This window comes from Hylaeus volcanicus, chromosome 8, assembly GCF_026283585.1.
Source record: "Hylaeus volcanicus isolate JK05 chromosome 8, UHH_iyHylVolc1.0_haploid, whole genome shotgun sequence".
NCBI lineage: Eukaryota > Metazoa > Arthropoda > Insecta > Hymenoptera > Colletidae > Hylaeus > Hylaeus volcanicus.
Window position 1 is genome coordinate 17,914,520 of NC_071983.1, and position 20,601 is coordinate 17,935,120.

Below are 20,601 nucleotides of genomic sequence, written 5' to 3' on the forward strand. Positions count from 1 at the left end.
GCATGACAAGCATGACTACAATATACTATCATCTTCGAACGAGACACACAATATAATTGTATATATTTGTACGATCTAAATTATGGTATGTAAATTATGTATACTATTTCATTATTATGTTATTATTATTAATGTTTCTATCATTTTATATATAAATAAAAAGGAAATAAAGTTTAAATCTGTACATAATTAATCTGTAAATAATTCCTAGATTGCCGTGAAATTCAAAGAAAGAGGAGTCTGTTCTCCCTCCACACATAAATTTGCTATAGAATAGTACCACCGGAACCACTCATCTTGCATCTCTCTTGGACGGGCTTCTCTCGCGCAGTTCACACTCCAGTTAGGATAGAGCCCAATGGTACCAAGTGCCCCCCCCCCCTGGGGAGCCCGGGATATATATAGCCTTACTGACAAGTCCACTAGCAGGCCCAGGACGAAACACTTCCTTCCTTTCCTCCCTTCTCTCGCTCTCCCTTCAGCAGAACCGCCACCACAGTGGGATTACTTGAATTTACATGAAAAACCTTGCTTGGTAGACTTGTCGTTATACATTACCGTTATCTACTTTATTATGCGTAGCGTTTTGCTTTCCATGCACGCGAATGCGCAGCTGTCTGTACAGGAACGCATTTCGCCTACGTTGCGGTCATGTCTGTACCGTATGAACGAATACGCATACAATATACGAAATTTATGGGTGAACCGATATACTTATCCACCGTCGACGATCGCGAGTATAACTTGAGGACGTTATTGTTGCTTTAAGTGTTACGACAACCGGCGAAACTTGTCTCGTAAGCGGATCGCGGATAGGGGAGGAATGGATTTATTGCTCCGAAACGCAGAAACGCGATCGTATATAAACGCGAACAGCTATTTCCGGGTACGGAATAAAGTATCGATTGATTTTCCTGTTTGTTATTAGTTCCATTCCACCAACTACTATAGCAGTATGCTTGGCGATTCCTCTAGGTAATACAGCCGAAAAGATAGCGACTTTAATTGTGAAGAGTATGTATCGCAGCGAAATTAACCGCGTGTAGTAAATTTTTAGTTACTCGTATTAGGAGTACATTCTGATAAATTTAAAACTATCTTTCTGAAATAATCACTCAAAAGTTGAATACTGCACTTCAGAGATTTGGCTTCTGCTTAATATACAGGGTGTCCATTCATAAGTTCGGACATACACATGGTGTCAATTCTACAACAAATTTCCAACAAAAAATTACTCTTAGACATTTTCTTTGTGTCGCCTTATTCTCGAGAATTTTCACTATTAATATTTTTTCTATGTTTGCGACTTGACACTCTTTAAACGGCCATAACTCCACCAAATTACAGTGCAAACTTAAAACTAAGTATACCATTCGAAAGAGCGTTAAATTTTCGAACTCCCAAATATAAAACCAAAATTTATTACGAAGATTGAATACGTGAAAAATTAGGTCAAACTTTACATTGTGAAAATTTCAAAAAATTTGACTTTTTCTGTATGAGTTTTTCGGTTTCGAAGACATAGTTGTTTGGCGGGCACTCTTTGGGAAAAACCTCCTCGAAATCTCAGCTTTTGAATGGTATTGTTAAAAAAAATTGTACGGTGGTATTTTAGGGAAAAAATGACGTTTAAATGCAGAAAAGCGTTCAAAATGGCCGCCGCCTGAATCAAAACTTATCGGTTCTCCTGCGCCGAAACCATCGATTTTTTGCTGTGTGAAATCGATCGTGTTCCAATCTCCATATCATTTATCGGTACACCGCGGTTGATTTTGATTAAATAGTCTCTAACAACGAAAATTCTATGGATACATGTTCAAAAACAATTATTATTCACCTCGCACTCAGGCTCTACACACGGCTGGGAGAGACTTGAGGTGTCAAGAAATCAGTTTTGGGGAGGCTCGGGAGAGTCACGAAAAAGTACATCAAACTCGATGTCAAGTCACTTTTAAAGTAACAAGTTGATTTTTGTTGAAAAATATCGATTTTTAACTAAAAACCCACGCTTTTCTGGATTTAAACGTCATTTTCTCCCGACAATACCACCGTACAATTTTTGTTTACGATACCGTTCAAAAGCTGAGACTTCGAGGAAATTTTTCCCGAGGAGTGCCCGCCAAATAAGTATGTATTTCAAACCGAAAAACGAATACAGAACAAGTCAAATTTTCTTAAATTTTCATAATGTAAAGTTTGACCTAATTTTTCACTTGTTAAATCTTCGTAATAAATTTTGCTTTGACATCAGAGAGATGGGAAATTTAACGCTCTTTCAAATGGTATATTTAGTTTTAAGTTTGCATTGTAATTTGTTGGAGTTATGGCCGTTTAAAGATTGTCAAGTCGAAAACGCAGAAAAAATATTAAAAGTGAAAATACTGGAGAATAAGCCGACACAAAGAAAATGTCTAAGAGTAATTTTTTGTTGGAAATTTGTTGTAGAATTTACACACTGCGTATGTCCGAACTTATACATAGACACTTGTACTTATACATAGAACTTGTACATAGACACCCTGTATATTAAACAGAAGCCAAATCTCTGAAGTGCAGTATTCAACTTTTGAGTGATTATTTTGTATTAAACATAGTAAAGAACACTATACAGCGAGCTTTTAATGTTTATTCATAGCGTTTAGATTTTATAATTATAACAGAACCCTTATACTTTTAAGAGAACTTCGTCTGCTGCATTATGTTGCTAAGTTGGAGAAATGGCCACTTAACAAGTAAAAATGGAAACAGAAACCTGTCGCTTGAAAAAAAGCAGATGTTGTCCGAGTCAAGCAGAGGTCATAGATAGTGGAAATATATCGTCCGACAAGGAAAGTTAGCAAATCCCGAAATTCAGAACATTTTGAAAAATTGTATGCAAGCACGGAGGTCCATCCGTAATACAAAACCATTTTTCGTTGGTTAGGAATATTATGATTCAAGAGGGTACGGTAAAAAAAATGTGGAAAAAATGCACATTTTTCTTTCTGGTCGAATATATTCAGAATAGTGGAAGATATTAGGGGAATGACAACACAAAAATTACATGCCAAAACTGCGTATGAATCACCAATAAAACAATTAAAAACCACAGTTTGAAAAACGTTTTCGAATAATTATTGATCCGCAGTTTGTCGGTGTAGAAGTAAGGTAAACTTTTTCTGATAATTTTCTTAAGATTAGATATAAAATAACAAAAAAATATTAATATAATAATAATCACGTATGAATCATAGTGGTAGGAAACAAGTTTTTTGATAAAACTACAAATGCTAAAAATTAAATTTACAGCTCATTCACGGTTAGCAAGTGTCTAATTTTATTTATTTATTTTGGCAAGGTTACATACTGAAATGATATAATTAATTAGTTATAACGAACAATGTTATAAATAACGTTGAAAATGTGTGTTCATGATGCTTAATCTTATGTACATAATGCGATAATTAACGGAAGTTGTAATGAACCGTATTTTAGTAAACGAGTTAAAGTAAGAAAACAATTCTAACAGAACGATAAGAAAGCGAGCAGAAACGGCCAAGTGCAATTAGTCCGCTGATTGGACGGCGAAACTCCGCCGAACCGAATATAGGCAGGCGAGAAAGCTATGTGAACTTGGCACCCGACTTTTCAAAAATTAATTTTTTTTTATAGAAAACAATAGTATTTCGTTAGTACCTGATTGTACCTCCAATAGTTTCGTTTGTACCTCCACCAATTAATAATTGAAAAAAATTCAAAAAATGGTCAGCACCCGACATCGAGATTTTTGAAACCGGTTTTTCCCGATTCTTTAGAATCGTTTGTACCCGTTTGTATCGCTTTTCGTTACGTTTGTACCTCAATAGTTTAAATTTTACAAGCAATTGTTGATACTGTTGAATTATAAAATTTAAACTATTGAGGTACAAACGAAACGAAAAGTGGTACAAACTGGTACACACGATTTTAAAGAATCGGCAAAAAACAGATTTTAAATATCTTGAAAATTAACGAACTTCACTCTTACGCGGATCAACAACTGCTATAAAATTTAAACTATTGAGGTACAAACGAAAAGAAAAACGTTTTCGGCGGGTACAAACGATTCTAAAGAATCGGGAAAAACCGATTTCAAAAATCTCAATGTTGGGTGCTGACCATTTAAAAAATTTTTTTTAATTATTAATTGGTCGAGGTACAAACGAAACTATTGGAAGTACAATCAGGTACAAACGAAATACTATCGTTTTCTATTGAAAAAAATTAAATTAATTTTTTTCACCCAGTACGTATTCCTAACGTCCACCAAAGCCATCTTCCGCTCTTTCTTTTGTCAGTCTCACGTAATTTATTTTTCACAGAATATATTTTTTATGTACCGAACATTTGGTTCTTCATTTTGCCTTAGAAAACCTGTATCTGTTTTCGAAACTGGACAACTCTTGGTTTCTAGACATTTTAGTATCTACTGAATAAATAAATAACGTCCTATGCACAAGCATTATGTTTTAACCTAAATATTTCAGGAAATATCCAGAAAAAGTCCTAAAAATATCAAACTTATTCAATATTAATTTGTTATTAGAATGAAAATTACTTTAGCTGTGATGACAGGTTTGCTCTCGTGAAGGATAATTTATGAACCCTTAAGGGAGTGAACTCCTGTGCCTTGTATGCGCTCGTACGCACTCACACAGCTCCACATCACTGTATACGTACACGGAACTGCAAGGGCTTGCGTATTGTCCTATTTTTGTCTCGACAATGCAAATTTCAGACCTCTCAATAGTCGTTTCCGCTAGATAAATGTTCAAACTTGTACGCAAGCTCCTATAGGTAGTCTACTTTTGCTTTTTTGTGTCATAATTAATAATATTCAGCAGTATTTCGCGATCAAAAGAAGCAATATGGTGACGCGACAGTGCTGCCGCGTTTGTCTGAACTAACGCTGCTGAAACATACGCTGCTGAATATTATTAATTATGACACAAAAAAGCAAAAGTAGACTAACTATAGGAGCTTGCGTACAAGTTTGAACATTTATCTAGCGGAAACGACTATTGAGAGGTCTCAAATTTGCATTGTTGAGACAAAAATAGGACAATCGCAAGCCCTCGCAGTTCCGTGTACGTATACAGTGATGTGGAGCTGTGTGAGTGCGTACGAGCGCACACAAGGCACGGGAGTCCACTCCCTTAAAATTGAGATAATAAAACTAATAAATCTGAATTCTCTGGAGGTGAAATTATAGCCAGAGTAACAATAGGATCTCTCATAATATGAAACTAATTTATTCAAATGGCAAGTTTAAAGGTGTTATAGAGGTAGCTTAAATATTTATAAACGTGTCTCCGCAGACTGAAGTTTACTATGGTACGTGTGTAGCTGTTCTAATTTAAAAAAGTGAGAATATAAAAGAAAATTAATCGAAATTTCTACTTTGTATTTCGATTATCCAGATATCCGAATTTTTTAAAGGATCCACCAGTTTGAATGGTACGAAGTTTTAAAGAACTATCTGTATTTATTCTCCTCTGTATTTATTCTCCGAAATTCCAATTTCTTTTGTTGCGAATATCAAAGAGGCGGTAATTTTCCGTTTCATGAACATATAAAGAAGAGCCACAATAAATACATATGACAGAATAATTTCGAACCTGCAGGGCTTATCTAGGTTATGTTAATAATAGCATACAGCTTCACCTCGGCTTTTCACCGTAACTGTATATTTATGTATGCATCTAAATATCACATTTTACGTTATCCATTAATACATATTGCACACAACTGTACTGCAGTAAAGGCGGATTATTGTTATTATTTTGATATGCCAAACAATACTATAATATCGTAAAGAGCAACATAATATTTTCAACATAATTTTTATTTATTAAGCATTTTTTATTTTAATCTCATTTTGTATTTCCCTAAGAATTATTTTATACAATTTATGTTCAAGACTTTTATGTAATTGTCTCTCGAAAAAATAACGGCTGAGGTGCGGCAGCCGTTTGATAGATCACTAATAAAGAACATTTCTTTCACTGCTTCGCGAAACAGTTTATATTTGTTGAACAGAGTGATTTCACTTTGTACAACGCGTCGTAGGTTTTATAGGAAAATTCAGGACATATAGAATAAAATTGGTTTATTTGTTCGACTTTATACAGTGACAGTTGCGATTGTTGTGCAATTGGTGCGCAGCTCGCCGGTTGGCCCTTGTTCGACGGGCATGCCCACACACTCACACGCAACACTCATGCTCCCCTAAATTCAAACCATGATTATTATTATGTGAAGCTTGTAAACTACACTTCAACAATATTTCTTCCATTCTGGATTTTTCAATAACTACTATATAGTTTTTTTCAAAAACATATTACAGCTACAAAATGGAAAAAATAATTTATAAAACTATATTCTGGGTTATCCTAGAAGAGAACGTTTTACTATAATATCCATCGGTAATTTATTATTAATTCTTATTATTAAGTTCTTATTTTATTATAAAAATTTGTAGAACATACGCATTATTAAATTTCACACTTCTTCATCTAAGTATTTGATATTATTCTTTCATGACGCAATGGTATAATTTGTGCGATATATAATAAAAACATTATAGATGTTTTCCAATGTTTGGAAGGGTGAAAAGTATAATCTTTTCCTGTAATACCTGTACTCTGTTGATACGTATAATCCGGGATTGGTAACTTCAATCGCAGCTTCCTGTTTGATTAAACATAGTATCGTAATTAACCTGAGTAAGTGCTTTACAACATAATTATATAACCACGTAAACATTATTTGATCATATGCATATATGAAAAAAGGTGTAAAAGGATTAACGGCGAGTTTGAATTGCTATGAGAATTGGTATTAAATAAATATAATTTCAAAGGTAACGATGAATAAGTCTTGCGCAAGGATTTCATTTACATATTCTTTCTTTTGTTTGATAGTTCCGCCAAACATTCTGGATTATCAAACGAGCACAGATATGGTGGTGCGAGAAGGTAGCAACGTAACTTTACGATGTACTGCGACAGGATCACCGGAACCTAACATTACCTGGCGACGCGAGGATAGCCAGTTAATACTCTTGGGGAATGGAACAAAAGGTGAGTCTTGATGCACGTCAGAATTTATATACCTATATTCTATATTAATTTCATTTTTTTATACCATTTCTGTGTAATTTGTTCATTCGTGTCAGTAACGTTTTGACGCTTCATCAAATATTTGCTAATGGATATATTTACAAATGAAAAGTGGTTGGGATACGCTGACGTAATGCAAAAAGAACTTTCGTTCAGATTTCTAACGAATACATCTCGAGATACTTTTTGTTATCTCCTAATACTTAGGGATATAAAAAGTATTCTTCAGATCGAAGGTGAAATACCTTGTATAAAACAAAATGAGAGTTATAGGTGCACATTGATCAAACTTGTGACGATACGATTGTTATATAACAACCTCAATTTCAATAAATGGATTTAAGGTTTTCAAATATCCGCATTTACCTGCGGAAGCGTACTCTGCAGATTCGCGGTGCGGCAACCTAGTCTGGTAGTCTCCGTGGAGGATAAACATCCCGCGTTCGAGCAAGGCCAATAGGTTAAAAGATGGTGATACGTTTACATACACGAAAAGATTTCCTATATTTGCATTGAAATTGACAAACACCAAAAGGATGCATCTACAATGATACATTGAATGAGTTTAGGTTTAGGTTTAGGTTTTAATTAAACGCATGTACCCTTGCGGTAATACACATCAATTCCTCGAATAATATCACTTGTTCATCGATTAAGATAATTTTATTTACTTACCTCCAGAATTAATCCCAATATATCAAACCAAGGCAGGTATCCAAATTTGTTCACATATGAATAGTCGTTCCGCAGCGATCGAACTGATTTTTACTGCGACGTAAAAACAAAGGCGCATCGGCATCTTCGATCTATCGCCAAGATGGCCAAAAGCGCGTCGATTATGATTTTCTAATAAAATTATTCGTATATTTACTGGGAAAAGAACGATAGGATTGTGTATTGAATTCGTATAGGATGTTTCATTTTAATTGTTTCACGCGATTAATTTTCGAATTGTATATCCTCTAATAAAACGTTTGAAATCGAACTTATTGTTAGTGAATCTAGAAAGAAATTTCATCTAGATAAGAATTTTATCTATTCCTACTTTTCACAGATGCAGTTTTAGATAAATCTTTACATTTGAATGTTATTTAATTTTCGAAATAAAATGTTCACTTCAATAGCGAAACATTCTAAACACTAATTGGTGGGCTTGTTACTTGTGGAGTAATGAAAAGGTAACTCTCTCTCTCTCGCCTCGTTAGACTTTACGCGCTTTTCGTTCTATCGTGTTTGGCATCGTCCAGTTTGTTAGCTGGAAGCAAATATTTCACTAGATTTAATCGTGGTTAACGGACGGATGTAGACTACCTAGACTTCCAGATAAGTAAACTAAATTTGGCGCTACGTATGGAAGGAAACACCAATACTGCGTTACTCCAGTTGACTGTTACGTGTAAATTTCTATTTGGACTTCAACCACGGAAACAAAAAGTTTCGCACAGAAATGGTAGTACAAGAGACAATAATATCTTTACGTTTTCCTATTGGTTGCAAGTCATTGTCTAAAATAACACCAATACTTTATCGAACATGTTTATGCTGTTTCAATTTTATGAACAAAGGTCTAACAACAACCTTGTTGCATTGCGAGTAAAGAAATAACAATAGCAAAGTGACAAGAAACATTGAACGATTTTTAAATCACTGTTGCAGAAATCTACGTTAAAAATAAATACTAGTAGCTAATAATAACAGGTGTTACTATGCGGAACAACAAAATCGATCCGAAGTCCTCTCCCACCATCTTTTGAATTTTTTAAAGCGTGTCTAGACCAATATAAGAGATCACGTAAATATTGATTCTTGATAACATATGTATGTACGTGAAAATTGGAAAGGTCAATGAAAGTACGACATCATAGATAGGCACTATTTCTTACAATAGATATTGGAGTCTTCTAAAGCGTCTGACAAAGACAGGACCAACCTACTTTCTCTGCTAGGTGTCGAATTCGCGGCTTCAAAATAGCAACGCTCGGACGATACCTCTACGATATGTACAGTTTAAAATTTATTTGATAGGCAAGGTATGATTTATTAAATACGTGTCAAAGCATGTTGAGAATTAATTATTCCACTGCGACTGATCTGACCTGCCGTGTTTAGATTGCATGTTTCGGAGCTCACTCTCAACATGCAATGATACATCTTTAGTTAATAATAATTCATTCATTTAACAGACAATGTATTACAAATTTTAAATATTCCAGTACTGCCGACAGAACATTAATATTTCGACTCGACTTATACCACTTGTCGCAAATAAACAGATTGACTTCTTCGGGTACGCATATCTACATTTACGACCAAAATTATATTCAACATTATATCGTGACATGAATCGCCAAATAATTTTCATTCGTATACTACGATGATACCTTTAACGGATTCATATTTATCTACATCTGCTTAAATACACGTTTATTTTGACCAAAATTAAATTTTATGTTGTAACTACTTCGTACATACATATATTACCTATATACAGGTGTCCCGTTTAAGTTAAGATTGTAAAAAATTTCGAAGACGTGATTTAAAACAAAACAAACCGACACACGTCCTTTAGTGTTTCTAGTGGGGAGTCAGATAGCACTACTAGTTTTTTAAGTAATTTTAAGGTCATTTTGTCTTTTTCATATTATATAATACCAACTAAATTATAATCTTCGATATTTTTCTCTTAAATTGAAAGATACAAAATGGTAAATTTTTATCACAAATTCTATTATTGCAAGTTCAATTTATGTACTCACACGATGACCTTTGACTAAAATTACGGGCAAGCTTTTAATCTTGAAACTTGAATGTGTGTTTAATTGCATTCCAAAACAAATTATAGCTAGTACAATTTATGTTACAGTCTTGAACGTAGAAGGACCAACTTTTAATATTACTAAGGTGAATCGATTACATATGGGATCGTATTTTTGTATCGCATCCAATCACGTGCCACCTTCCGTCAGCAAAAGGATTATGCTGACTGTACATTGTAAGTAAGGCTACGATATCATTTATATAGTATACTGTAAATTTTTAATAACAATGCTTTAGAATAACACGCCATACTCCTTTCTCTAGATACACATTGCGACAAAATAGACTGTAGAAACTAAATATATACATAGAAAGAAAGCAAAGGTTCATTTATGCGTGACGAATTATTGTCTTGCTTCTTCCAGTTCCTCCTATGATTTGGGTGCAAAATCAATTAGTGGGTGCTCGGGAAGGAGAACAGTTGACTTTGGAGTGTAACTCGGAAGCTTATCCCAAATCCATCAATTACTGGACAAGAGATAAAAACGAAATAGTTGCACAAGGTACGTTAACAAAATGATTCACTCACTTGATCACTTCTTTCTCCAATTATGAATAGTAAATACAAATGTAAAGCAATGTCAACGTAATCAGAGGTGGGCAAAATCTTGATTTAAACAGCGATTTCAAATACGTTTAAAAGATACAAAAACGGTTGTCGTCAACAATTGTAAGATTTTGTCATTTTCATTTGATAAATAATAAATTTCCGATTTAATTGTTAAAAATATTCGAATTCAAGAAAATGTTAAATGTAGTGCACGTTTACGTAAACTTTTCTTAGATCAAACGTTGACAATTTACATTTTTCTTTTTTCGTAGATTCTTACAACTTCTTAGGGTATAATTATGTGCTTTCGTTGCGTACAATCTTTCGGCATAACGTATTCTCCAGGAAGAAAAGTAACCAGTTGCAACGAGCCTTTTGAATAATGAAAGGTTGATGCCGAACGCATAAACACGACTACCGACGAAGCGCGAGTATAAACGTTCCGCTCTGCTTTATGCCCGGTCTATAAAAGCTAGCTTTAGTACTTTCCATCGATCCATCACCGTTCCTTTCAGATCCCCGTATTTTCCGTGTTTCGCGATATACTTGCTCGCGGTTCACGTGAAACTCATTTTGACGCACAGGCGCCACCTGATTGGCGCCCCTTATTCAATACTTCTGATTTAATCAGATTCATTAAGTACCCAGTGAACCAAGTACACACACACGCGCGCGCGCATCGTAGGCTTTAATGAAATAATAACTAACAACTCAAGAGAAATAATCATCTATAGGACCGAAAAATCAAACAATTATTTTCACCTTTCGTCTAAACTAAGTATTTAAGCATGCACTCATATCGTTCAACCCTAAAGTATATGAAAATGGCGAATCTGTAAAATGTTTTCAAGAATGTACCAGATCAATTACGCCATAGTTATCAAAATTGCAAACAAATAAATAGATAATGAAAGTATTTCAGTTTTGCACGCATGAATGTTAAAAACACGTTTAAAATTTTGAATAACGCATCTATTTAACTAAGTTATATTAACTAAAACGCGCAGGCTTTTTACTTATGAGAAATATTTGATTACAAATAATGTTTCAATGAGACTATTTTCATATTATTTTCAAAGATCTAAGCAATTACTTCAAAGAAAAAAAAACTGTTCAACTTTTTGTAATTGTCAAGGTGATGTAACCATTTAACGTTGTTTTTCGTCTAAAATGTTTTTTGAGCTACAGTGGTTACGTGGTATGGTACACGTGTCGGTGACTTTAATGTTCACTGTTGAGCAGTTACTTCACGTGACCCGTAAGCTTGTTTTCCGAGAACGTTAAAGTTAGTGAGTTTAAAAGTTTAGGTACTCAAGGGTTATGTGTACGTTCATCTGAGTTACTAGCCGCGTGCGCAGTGTCGTGTGTTTACGACACGTCAATTGCTCTTTAGAACGAGAGCAAGCAGAACAGTGGATGCAAATGACTTAACAGATCGATCCATTCGTTAAGATTTTTTTCCAAAGGTATTTTGAAAGTTTAAGCGTGCATTAAACGGTTTGCATTCCATTTTTAGATGGCATATTAACCCTTTCGACTTGAAGACCGTTTATAACTACGTCATATTAAATAGTGTAACTTTGAAACCATATAATTTATTGTAATGATGTTTGGTTTATACGAATTTCTAAATATCGACAATTCTTAAACAATTTCTTTCGCGATCGTATGCATTTTCTCGACATTTTCAAAAAGTGACTTCTTTTATCTTAAGAATGGCGTCCATCTTTATTTGCGTTTTATTACTGCGACATTTCCTTGAAAGGATAAGACATATACCCGCACGAAGGTACGAGTGCAAACTTTTTGTTTTATTATTGCAGCATTTTGCTAGGGTTATACTAGCTAGAAAAAGTTGAAACCGCGTAATGCATTCGAAATATCTACCTAGTAACGTTGGTAATCAAAACTTAAACTAAAATATAATTAAAATTCACTTCGCAGATCGAAACGAAATTTCAGTACTAAATTGTTAATAGTATTATAGTCTTTTGTATGCCAAACCATTTAACTTGTGTAGTTGTAAAGTTTTACAGTTGCACAAAAATTTGTGTAATTTTCAAACCGTATAAAATATTAATCGAAAGACAGAATGGACTGTCTGACACGTTCCTGGATGGTACATTACGCACATAGCCAAATGCTTTGTTAGATTCTCTTTTCAATCGGATATTCCAACAGAATTATCTTCTGAATAATGCATGTGAATCTGAAGAGAACGTTAAAGGTATACTATGATTTTATCTGGCATTTATGAGGAAGACCGAGGATGCGAGTATGTATATGAACACTGAAATGACAGGGTCTGGCTTTTCCTCCTGTCGTTATTACGTCGTCGCCAGTCTAGTTGGTATTTGCATTTGTATCGAAGGTAATAATAGTATGTACAATATGAATTGTGATCGCACGATCGCGTTACTACATAACTTCCAGTCGAAAAGACAACGGTGTAAAATATTTATTATACACTTTAGAAGATACTTTGAAACGAAAAATGAAGTTTTCTAAGAGTAAAAATTAAAATCAATTTTATGTTAAAAGCGACAATTTCAATTCTCTTTATACGTGTATCCGTAAAGAAGTAGTGTCGGATTATAATTAAACTGTAAATGCTTTTGTTGTTTTTCTTTGTTCGACGTGCCTGACGCGTGGCGCGACGAGTCGAGACGAGTCAGTGTATCGTAAACCGTCGATCGGTTGAATAAAGTGTCTCATTTCGAAGATGGCCTCATTATTTTGTTTCCCGTTCCTATTTCTAATTCAACAACCATTTCTTTTCTTTATATTTTAAGGATATCAAGAATGGTCATACTTCTTTTGCCATCATTCTTACCTATTTTATTCTTCAGTAGAGCTTTTCCGTACAAATTCATTGACCTTCCAATCAAAGTTCATAATAGAAGCTGATAGAAATCCGTGCCAACTTAACGGTGTATGATTCTGTTTGATATTGCCAAATTGAACGTTTGGAAGAACCTTGTTCGTTGGGAAGTTTGTTAACGTTTTTGGAGAGAAGTTTTATGGTTGAAAACCATTCTGGTTTCGTTCTTCATTTTGAAATGTAGTCAAACGGAAGTGAGCGAGTATAGATACATTTTACGTTTGATTACACTATTTGCTGAGCTACAGGATTCTGTTGGCGTTTGATTACATTGGTTGCTGAGCTATAAGTCGGTTTTCAACCACTGTCGTTTAATCTATGATTGAGGACCTGTAAGTTTTTGCATTTGTTTCTAATTAATAATTCTGTCATGTATGAACATTCCGTAGAAAAGAAAGACTGATTCATTTGGAATTACTATAATTCCCAAAGAAGGCATTAAATTTGGCAACAATTTGACTGTCCATTCCTCTCATCATCACATCCGAATTTAGATCATATCCAAAAATCTATCCAAATCTACATCTATTTTTATGCTACGAAAACAAATTATTTTTACATTAAATGTGTAGTCAAAGGGGGGTTTTCACGATAATCGAAAACACAGAATATAATGATTGGACTAGCTTGAAGAACAGAAATACGCCCTGTAACCAAGTCTGTAGGTAGGTACCTAAACAAGATTATGGTCATTATATGTCGGACAATGGAGGGATTGGTTCCTATAAATTTCCTTAGCGACAGAAAATCGATCGACGTACACAAGTATTGTTCAAAACTTAATGGAATTAATGAGAAATCAATTGTAGAAGAATCGCCGTTGTTAAGCAGAAGATTCATTCGTTTTCCAATTCCAAAAAACAGTTTTTGAAGACGTTCGAATGGATTTAAAGTTGTCGTAGGAGCATTACTTCTACTATTCAGTTTACAGTCGCACTTTTCATTCATTATTTCGCTTTACATCCACGTAGCCTTTTCGTAACCCATTCGTGGAAGATAGGACCATCGGTGGATGGAATCTAGAATCTTAGGAGCTGGAGAACGGAAACGTTTCTGAATGGTGTCGATCTAAACAGAAATCACGTTAACTTAGACTGCTATGCTGCGAATACTAAAATATCCCGGGCATGGGAACAAGCAAGACTATCTTTCAAACTGATTGAACTATTGTGATGTCCCTTCAAAAGCTGTTGAAATTTCTATACTCGTCTTGTGCGCTATAGGACCGTTCCGTCCGAAAAGACGAGTAAGGCTCCATTTGTTGTAACCGATCGATCAGCATGACTTGTCACCTTTCGATTGTGTCATTGACAATCCTTGGAAACTAACATACTTGCGATCACTACGGGTTGCATCCGTGGAAAATTAAAAGTACTCTGGCACCTAACCGTTGGAAAATTTTACAATAGATACAACTTTCGTTTGTCATTTGCTAGAGTGTACGTATGTATATATTACGGTGAATGTGATAAATGCGGTGATTATGCATAATCCCCACTAAAGTTGATAAATGTGATAAATTATGGAACATTTATCAAATTGACCGGGAATTTTATATACTCCCCAACTCGTAATGAGGAATGTGATAAAATTGTTAATGCATATGCTGTCTACTCGGAAATACTGTCTAAGTAGGTTTGTAGTAGTTTTTGGTAGGGGCACCAATATTGAATACTGTTAAATACAAGATGTGCCAGGACGGGTGGTACAACCCACCAGAGGATAATACTACATGTAAAAGTAAGTCGAAAAAAAGGAATAACATTTTTTCATTTGACGTTTTGTTTTCGAGAAAATCGAATTTGAAAATTCTAACCAGTACGCGTACATTGGATTCTCGAACCAAGCCATTGCTCGCTACAAGTTTCCTTTTTAACCGACTTCGAAAAGGAGGAGGTATTTCTTTTTCTTTTCTTTTTAAATGTATGTTACTCGATTACGTCCAGGCGGCTTGACCAATCGGGATGAAACCTATTGCATCTTGTAGAACATATCTCCGGGGTAGTCCTATTACCAACAAATTTTGGGATTTCTCATTTCTTACTCGTTTTTTCCGCAAAAAACCGAAAAATTTTGTATCGCTTCTTATTCCGAAACGAATTGACCAATCGGATTGAATCTTCTTGCATCTGGTAGGGCTTCGTTACCTCTTAAAAGTTTAAAAATATATTTGACCCTCTTCCATTTTTTAACACTTTATTGCACTTTTTATCGCAAAATTTTTCTTATTATTTATAACTATTGCTATTGCAAAATTCCTATTTTTTTATGTAACTCGGCAAGGAATTAACCGATTGCGATGGAGCCTTCCGCATTTCATGATAGATGAATTCGTGATGTTCCCATTTGCAAAAATTTATGGACATTTTCATTGTTTATAAAACCATTGTTGATGCAAAATTGCTATGCTCTGGTGTAGCTCGACAAGGAATTTACCAAACGCAATCAATCCTTTCACATGTAGTTGCACATGCATTCCTGATAATCTCATTTGCAGCTATACAGGGTGTCCCAAAAATGTTGGATGTCCTTGAATGAGGTGTTTCGGGGGGTGATTTGAAACAATTTTTTCATAGCGAAAATGTTGTTCGAGGCTTCGTTAAGGAGATATTGACAGAAAGCCCCGACCAATCAGAGCGCGAGTATGCCGTGGAGCGTCTGCGGAGTCTACGCTATCGCAGGCGCTCCTCCGACATACTCACGCTCTGATTGGTCGTGAGTTTCTGTTTCTGGAATATCCTCTTAACGAAGCCTCGAACACCATTTTCGCTAAGGAAAAATTGTTTCAAATCACCATCCCTTTCACGGACCTCCAAGTTTTTGGGTCATCCTGTATATTAGTCATAGCTATTGTTATTGCATGAAACCTATTGGTTATAGATTGCCACTAAAAAGAGTGAAATAAAGTAATTTTTGGAAAAAAATATAACCGACTTTACAAAAATATTAAAATGGCACTAAAAAGTATGAAATAATTTCTATTTCATTTATATTAAATGATATTCAATAATATATTACATTTCTATCTCCTTTATATTAAATTATGTGAAATAATCTTTTCGTAGTCGGCGCAAAATTAAAAATTACTTACATTAAAAATTACCAAATTTGGTTTAACTTTCTGTCGAGGGGACAAAACTTATGCCCTTAAATTATTGCTATCATCATATCTACTTTAGACATCATATACATTAACACTTTTCTCCATCGGCGCCTCCACCAAAAACTATTCCAAATCTACTCAGACAGTACTTTCACGTAGACATTTATTGTCTGGCTGAGCGTTCCATAGGACAGTACCTCGGCTATACGGACATACCTGCACCCACACGAAGGTGATGGGTTTGTAAAACGACAAACAGGCGCCTAATAACTGATTATTAGTACCAGTGACCACTGGTAAGGTTTCTTATTCTAACGAACCCTCACACAGCCGACCAGGAAAGAGAATGGAAAGATAAGCCCTCTCCATTATTACATTTCATCGAGGCAAGTACTCGGAAACCACGTAAAACTCTAGTCTTGAGCAATTGTAGGGAGTTTTGCTCTATTGCCTTCTATAAGTCTCTTAAGTATCTAGATAAGTATCTAGTCTATTGCCATCAACAAGTCCAGGGGACCGACCTGGACTTTCACGTAGACAGTATACATGTATACATTAAAAGCGTTCAACATTGCCGTCATCACAAAAAACTAACTCAACCAGGAATTAAAATTTTTACTTTTGCGCCGACTACGAAAAGATTAATTAACATAATTTAATATAAAGGAAATAGAAATGTAATGTATTATTGAATATCATTTAATATAAATGAAATATAAATTATTTCATACTTTTTAGTGCAATTTTAATATTTTGTCGAAGTCGGTTATATTTTTTTTCCAAAAATTATTTTATGCTTACATGTTGTAATGTTGACCTTTCTAATGTTTACATTTTGTCTTTAACCATACGACTTTCTTCTACTTTTAATTTGTTTCGATCAGTCAAGTTGTGACAATGCCTACTTATAGCAACTGCGAATACGTCGAAATGATAAAAGCATTAGGAGCTTGCCATGAAATGCAACAGCAGCAGCTGAATATTATAGGCAACAATTTCCAAATTGCAGAAACAAGTGGGAATTTTCTTTAGCTGAAGGAAAAAATAATAAATGCTTTTACTCAAATAAAGTGTCGAAATTCATTGGGGTTCATTATTCACTAATAAGGCGAGCAATGATATGTACGCGTCACAAGGACAGCATTTTGAACAGTTTATTCAATAATGTTATGCAATTAACGTTAGAAATATCAATAAAATTAATAAATGTATTATCCATACATTAACATTTCTTATTTATAATACATATTTACACCTAGAGACGGTACAGTGCACGTGTACTGGATCGAATTTTCAAACTTGATTTTCTCGAAAACAAAGCGTCAAACGAAAAAATGTTATTCCACTTTTTCGACTTATTTTTACATGCAATATTACCTTCTACTAGGTTATACCACCCGTCCTGCCACAATCTGTATAATTCCTATCTCATTTGGAGGGTCTCATGGTAAGTGTCCGGCTGTAAGGACATTAAATTGACATTTTAAAAATTGTTGAACAATTTCAAAATTTCAAAAGTGCGTCGGATCAAAAATGTGAGTGTGTCAAGCTGTCTAAGCGGGGGATGTAGCCCTAATAGACAGCTCGCTTCAGTGAAAATGTGGCTGGAAACGCCGCTTTTAGCCCCTTTTTTCATCGAAGTACGGTTTCGCGACGGTTTTCAGATTTCAAGAGTACATCAGTTCCGTGTAGACAGCACATGCCATTAACAAGTTTATCACATTCCCTATTACGAGTTTGGCATTCTGAACAACAATTTCCTTTGTAAAAATGTCGGTAGGGACTCCGTTTTTGAATTATTAACGAAAAACACCGACCAACCACAGCGCCCGATTAGCGCGCGCTCAGCTGGCTACGCAGCGATCTGGCGCAACCAGCCAGTCCTGGCTCGAGCTTATGCTCTCGTGGCTGATCGCGCGCTAATCGGGCCATGTGATTGGTCGCTGTTTTTCGTTAATAATTCAAAAATGAAGCCCCCACCGACATTTTTACAGAGGAAATTGTTGTTCAGAATCGTCTCAGCTACCCCTCATTTCCGGCTCCTACGCGAGTTTTGGGACACCCTGTATATAATCATCGGTCAATTTGATAAATATTCTATAATTTATCACATTTACCATCTTTAATAGGGATTATGCATAATCTCCAGTTTATTACATTTACTGTAGCATATATACTAAATAAGACAATAATTTTATATAAAAAAAACAGCCACGTCGTATTTTATATAAAATGTGTAATGTTAATGTCCAAATGATTAATTGATACAATAATATTAATGCATATAATATTGATATTATTATTTGTGATAATACGATTAATAGCAAATAATAATTCGATTTATGTCAAAGAAGGAATTCTAGCCAGAAATGATTTTGCATTTCCGAATCTTTTCATATTCTCGATTTTCTTCCACGTACACGCTTGCATATTCACGCAACGAACTTTTTAGAAAAAAAAACCGTAGCTACCAAAAACGCGGTGAATACGGCAAAGACGAACTAACGAAAAGCACGACGACTGCCAAAGCGTGAGAATCGTCAAAAACGCTAAAACTATTAAGAGCGAAGAAACCGTCAAAAACACGAAATCCGAAAACGAGTGAGTACCGACTGATATACGTATGACATCATGTGCCGCCTATCGATGAAATGCCATAGATTTGCCAGGTGAATTTTAGTGTACTCGTAATTTCTATAGGAGTGTATGAAATTACTCAAGAAATAAAAGAAACATGATAAAGAGATAGTGAAAGAGATGGTCTTTAATTATGGCAAAAAAAAGAATAAAGCAAATGCTTGCGACCTCTTAATTTCCACATGACGACCAGGACCAGCGAAATGGGCGTCATGATATGTAACATTTCCTTGAATGTATCAACAATTTATTAAAAGAATTTTTTTAACGCCAGGAATTATTTGTTTTTAAAGACTTTTAGGACACCCGGAATGATCGTGATGGCTTTTAGTTCTAAATCTGCCGATTAGACTCTTCAGTGGAGCTTGTCTAGCAGGTTCTGCTCTAGCATTCAGTAATCGTTTCAACAGATTCTTGTTTGCGGATTATTCGGATGAAACTTAGCTACATGCTAGACAAGCTTTACCGAAGTGTTCAACTGCCGTATCCGAAAGGAAACGAAGTAATATGCTCTTTGCATTAAGGAAAGGTTTATTCCCGACATTAGGATTCCATCATTAGGAGAAGAGAAATTCTATCGCTATCCGAAACAAATCCAGTACATAATGATATACATATTTTTCATTAAAAGCAAGAATATTTTTAACGAAGTACAGAAACAAGACATCTCTTTTGGAATAAGATTAGACAGAATTCTGGAAAAATTAAATATGTCACATCCACAAATCAATCTACCGTAGAATCATAACGGTTGCCACCTCAAACAATACTTAACATAAATAGAGAAAGAAACTAAATAAATTCAACAATAATTGTATAAATTCATACTAATGTTAAGAAAGAAAATAATGCATACCTAGGAACAATAATTATAGGGAATAATAAAATTAAATACTTATTCCTAAAATAATTTTCAAAAAGAACTTCCGAAATTTATATTATTTTACTATTATTAGAAAGGATAGAGAACATAGAAAGAAATATAAATACACTGTACCAAATTAGTACAGATAACGAAAAGATCCTTAAAGAAATCTGCAACCCCTACAACAGAAACTCAACAATCTAAAAATTGCAACATGAACTGACTAAAAAAACAAATAATCTTATATCACATCACAAAACAACCAGAAAATTCATGTTTCGAAGAGACTGAGGGACCATGACATATATCCCTCAGTTATATTAGAATCCCAAAGTATGGCGCACAGATTCATTTAGCAAAAAGAATTTTAGAAACATGGAACCAAGAGTGGTTAATTACTAAACACACTGATCTTCGCGAGACAAGAGAAAATATATTTTCAAAAAATCCTGCTCTTCTCAGAAGAAATATAAGCCAGATATAAACAGGATTACAATTAAATTATTAATTATTTTTATTGTTAGATATAGGAAATTTGTTATCTAATCATAAGTAATTATTTGTGTAAATAAAAGTGTAAAAAATGTAATTCACAGTAGTCGCTATGAT

At 34.6% G+C, this 20,601-nt stretch overlaps 1 protein-coding gene and 1 long non-coding RNA gene across 4 annotated transcripts in view; both read left to right on the forward strand.

The window, feature by feature from the left end:
• Positions 1 to 3,090, forward strand: LOC128881347 (uncharacterized). Its single transcript, XR_008458045.1, has 3 exons — positions 1 to 85; positions 212 to 1,014; positions 2,679 to 3,090. It is a non-coding gene; the product is annotated as an uncharacterized LOC128881347 (long non-coding RNA).
• Positions 1 to 20,601, forward strand: part of LOC128881344 (limbic system-associated membrane protein-like) — a 457,278-nt gene that overhangs the window by 418,728 nt on the left and 17,949 nt on the right. For all 3 annotated transcript variants that reach the window (XM_054132294.1, XM_054132293.1, XM_054132295.1), the window contains exons 4-6: positions 6,942 to 7,100; positions 10,003 to 10,131; positions 10,322 to 10,459. In XM_054132294.1, the coding sequence (XP_053988269.1) occupies positions 6,942 to 7,100; positions 10,003 to 10,131; positions 10,322 to 10,459 (426 nt within the window). The remainder of the gene's footprint in view (positions 1 to 6,941; positions 7,101 to 10,002; positions 10,132 to 10,321; positions 10,460 to 20,601) is intronic.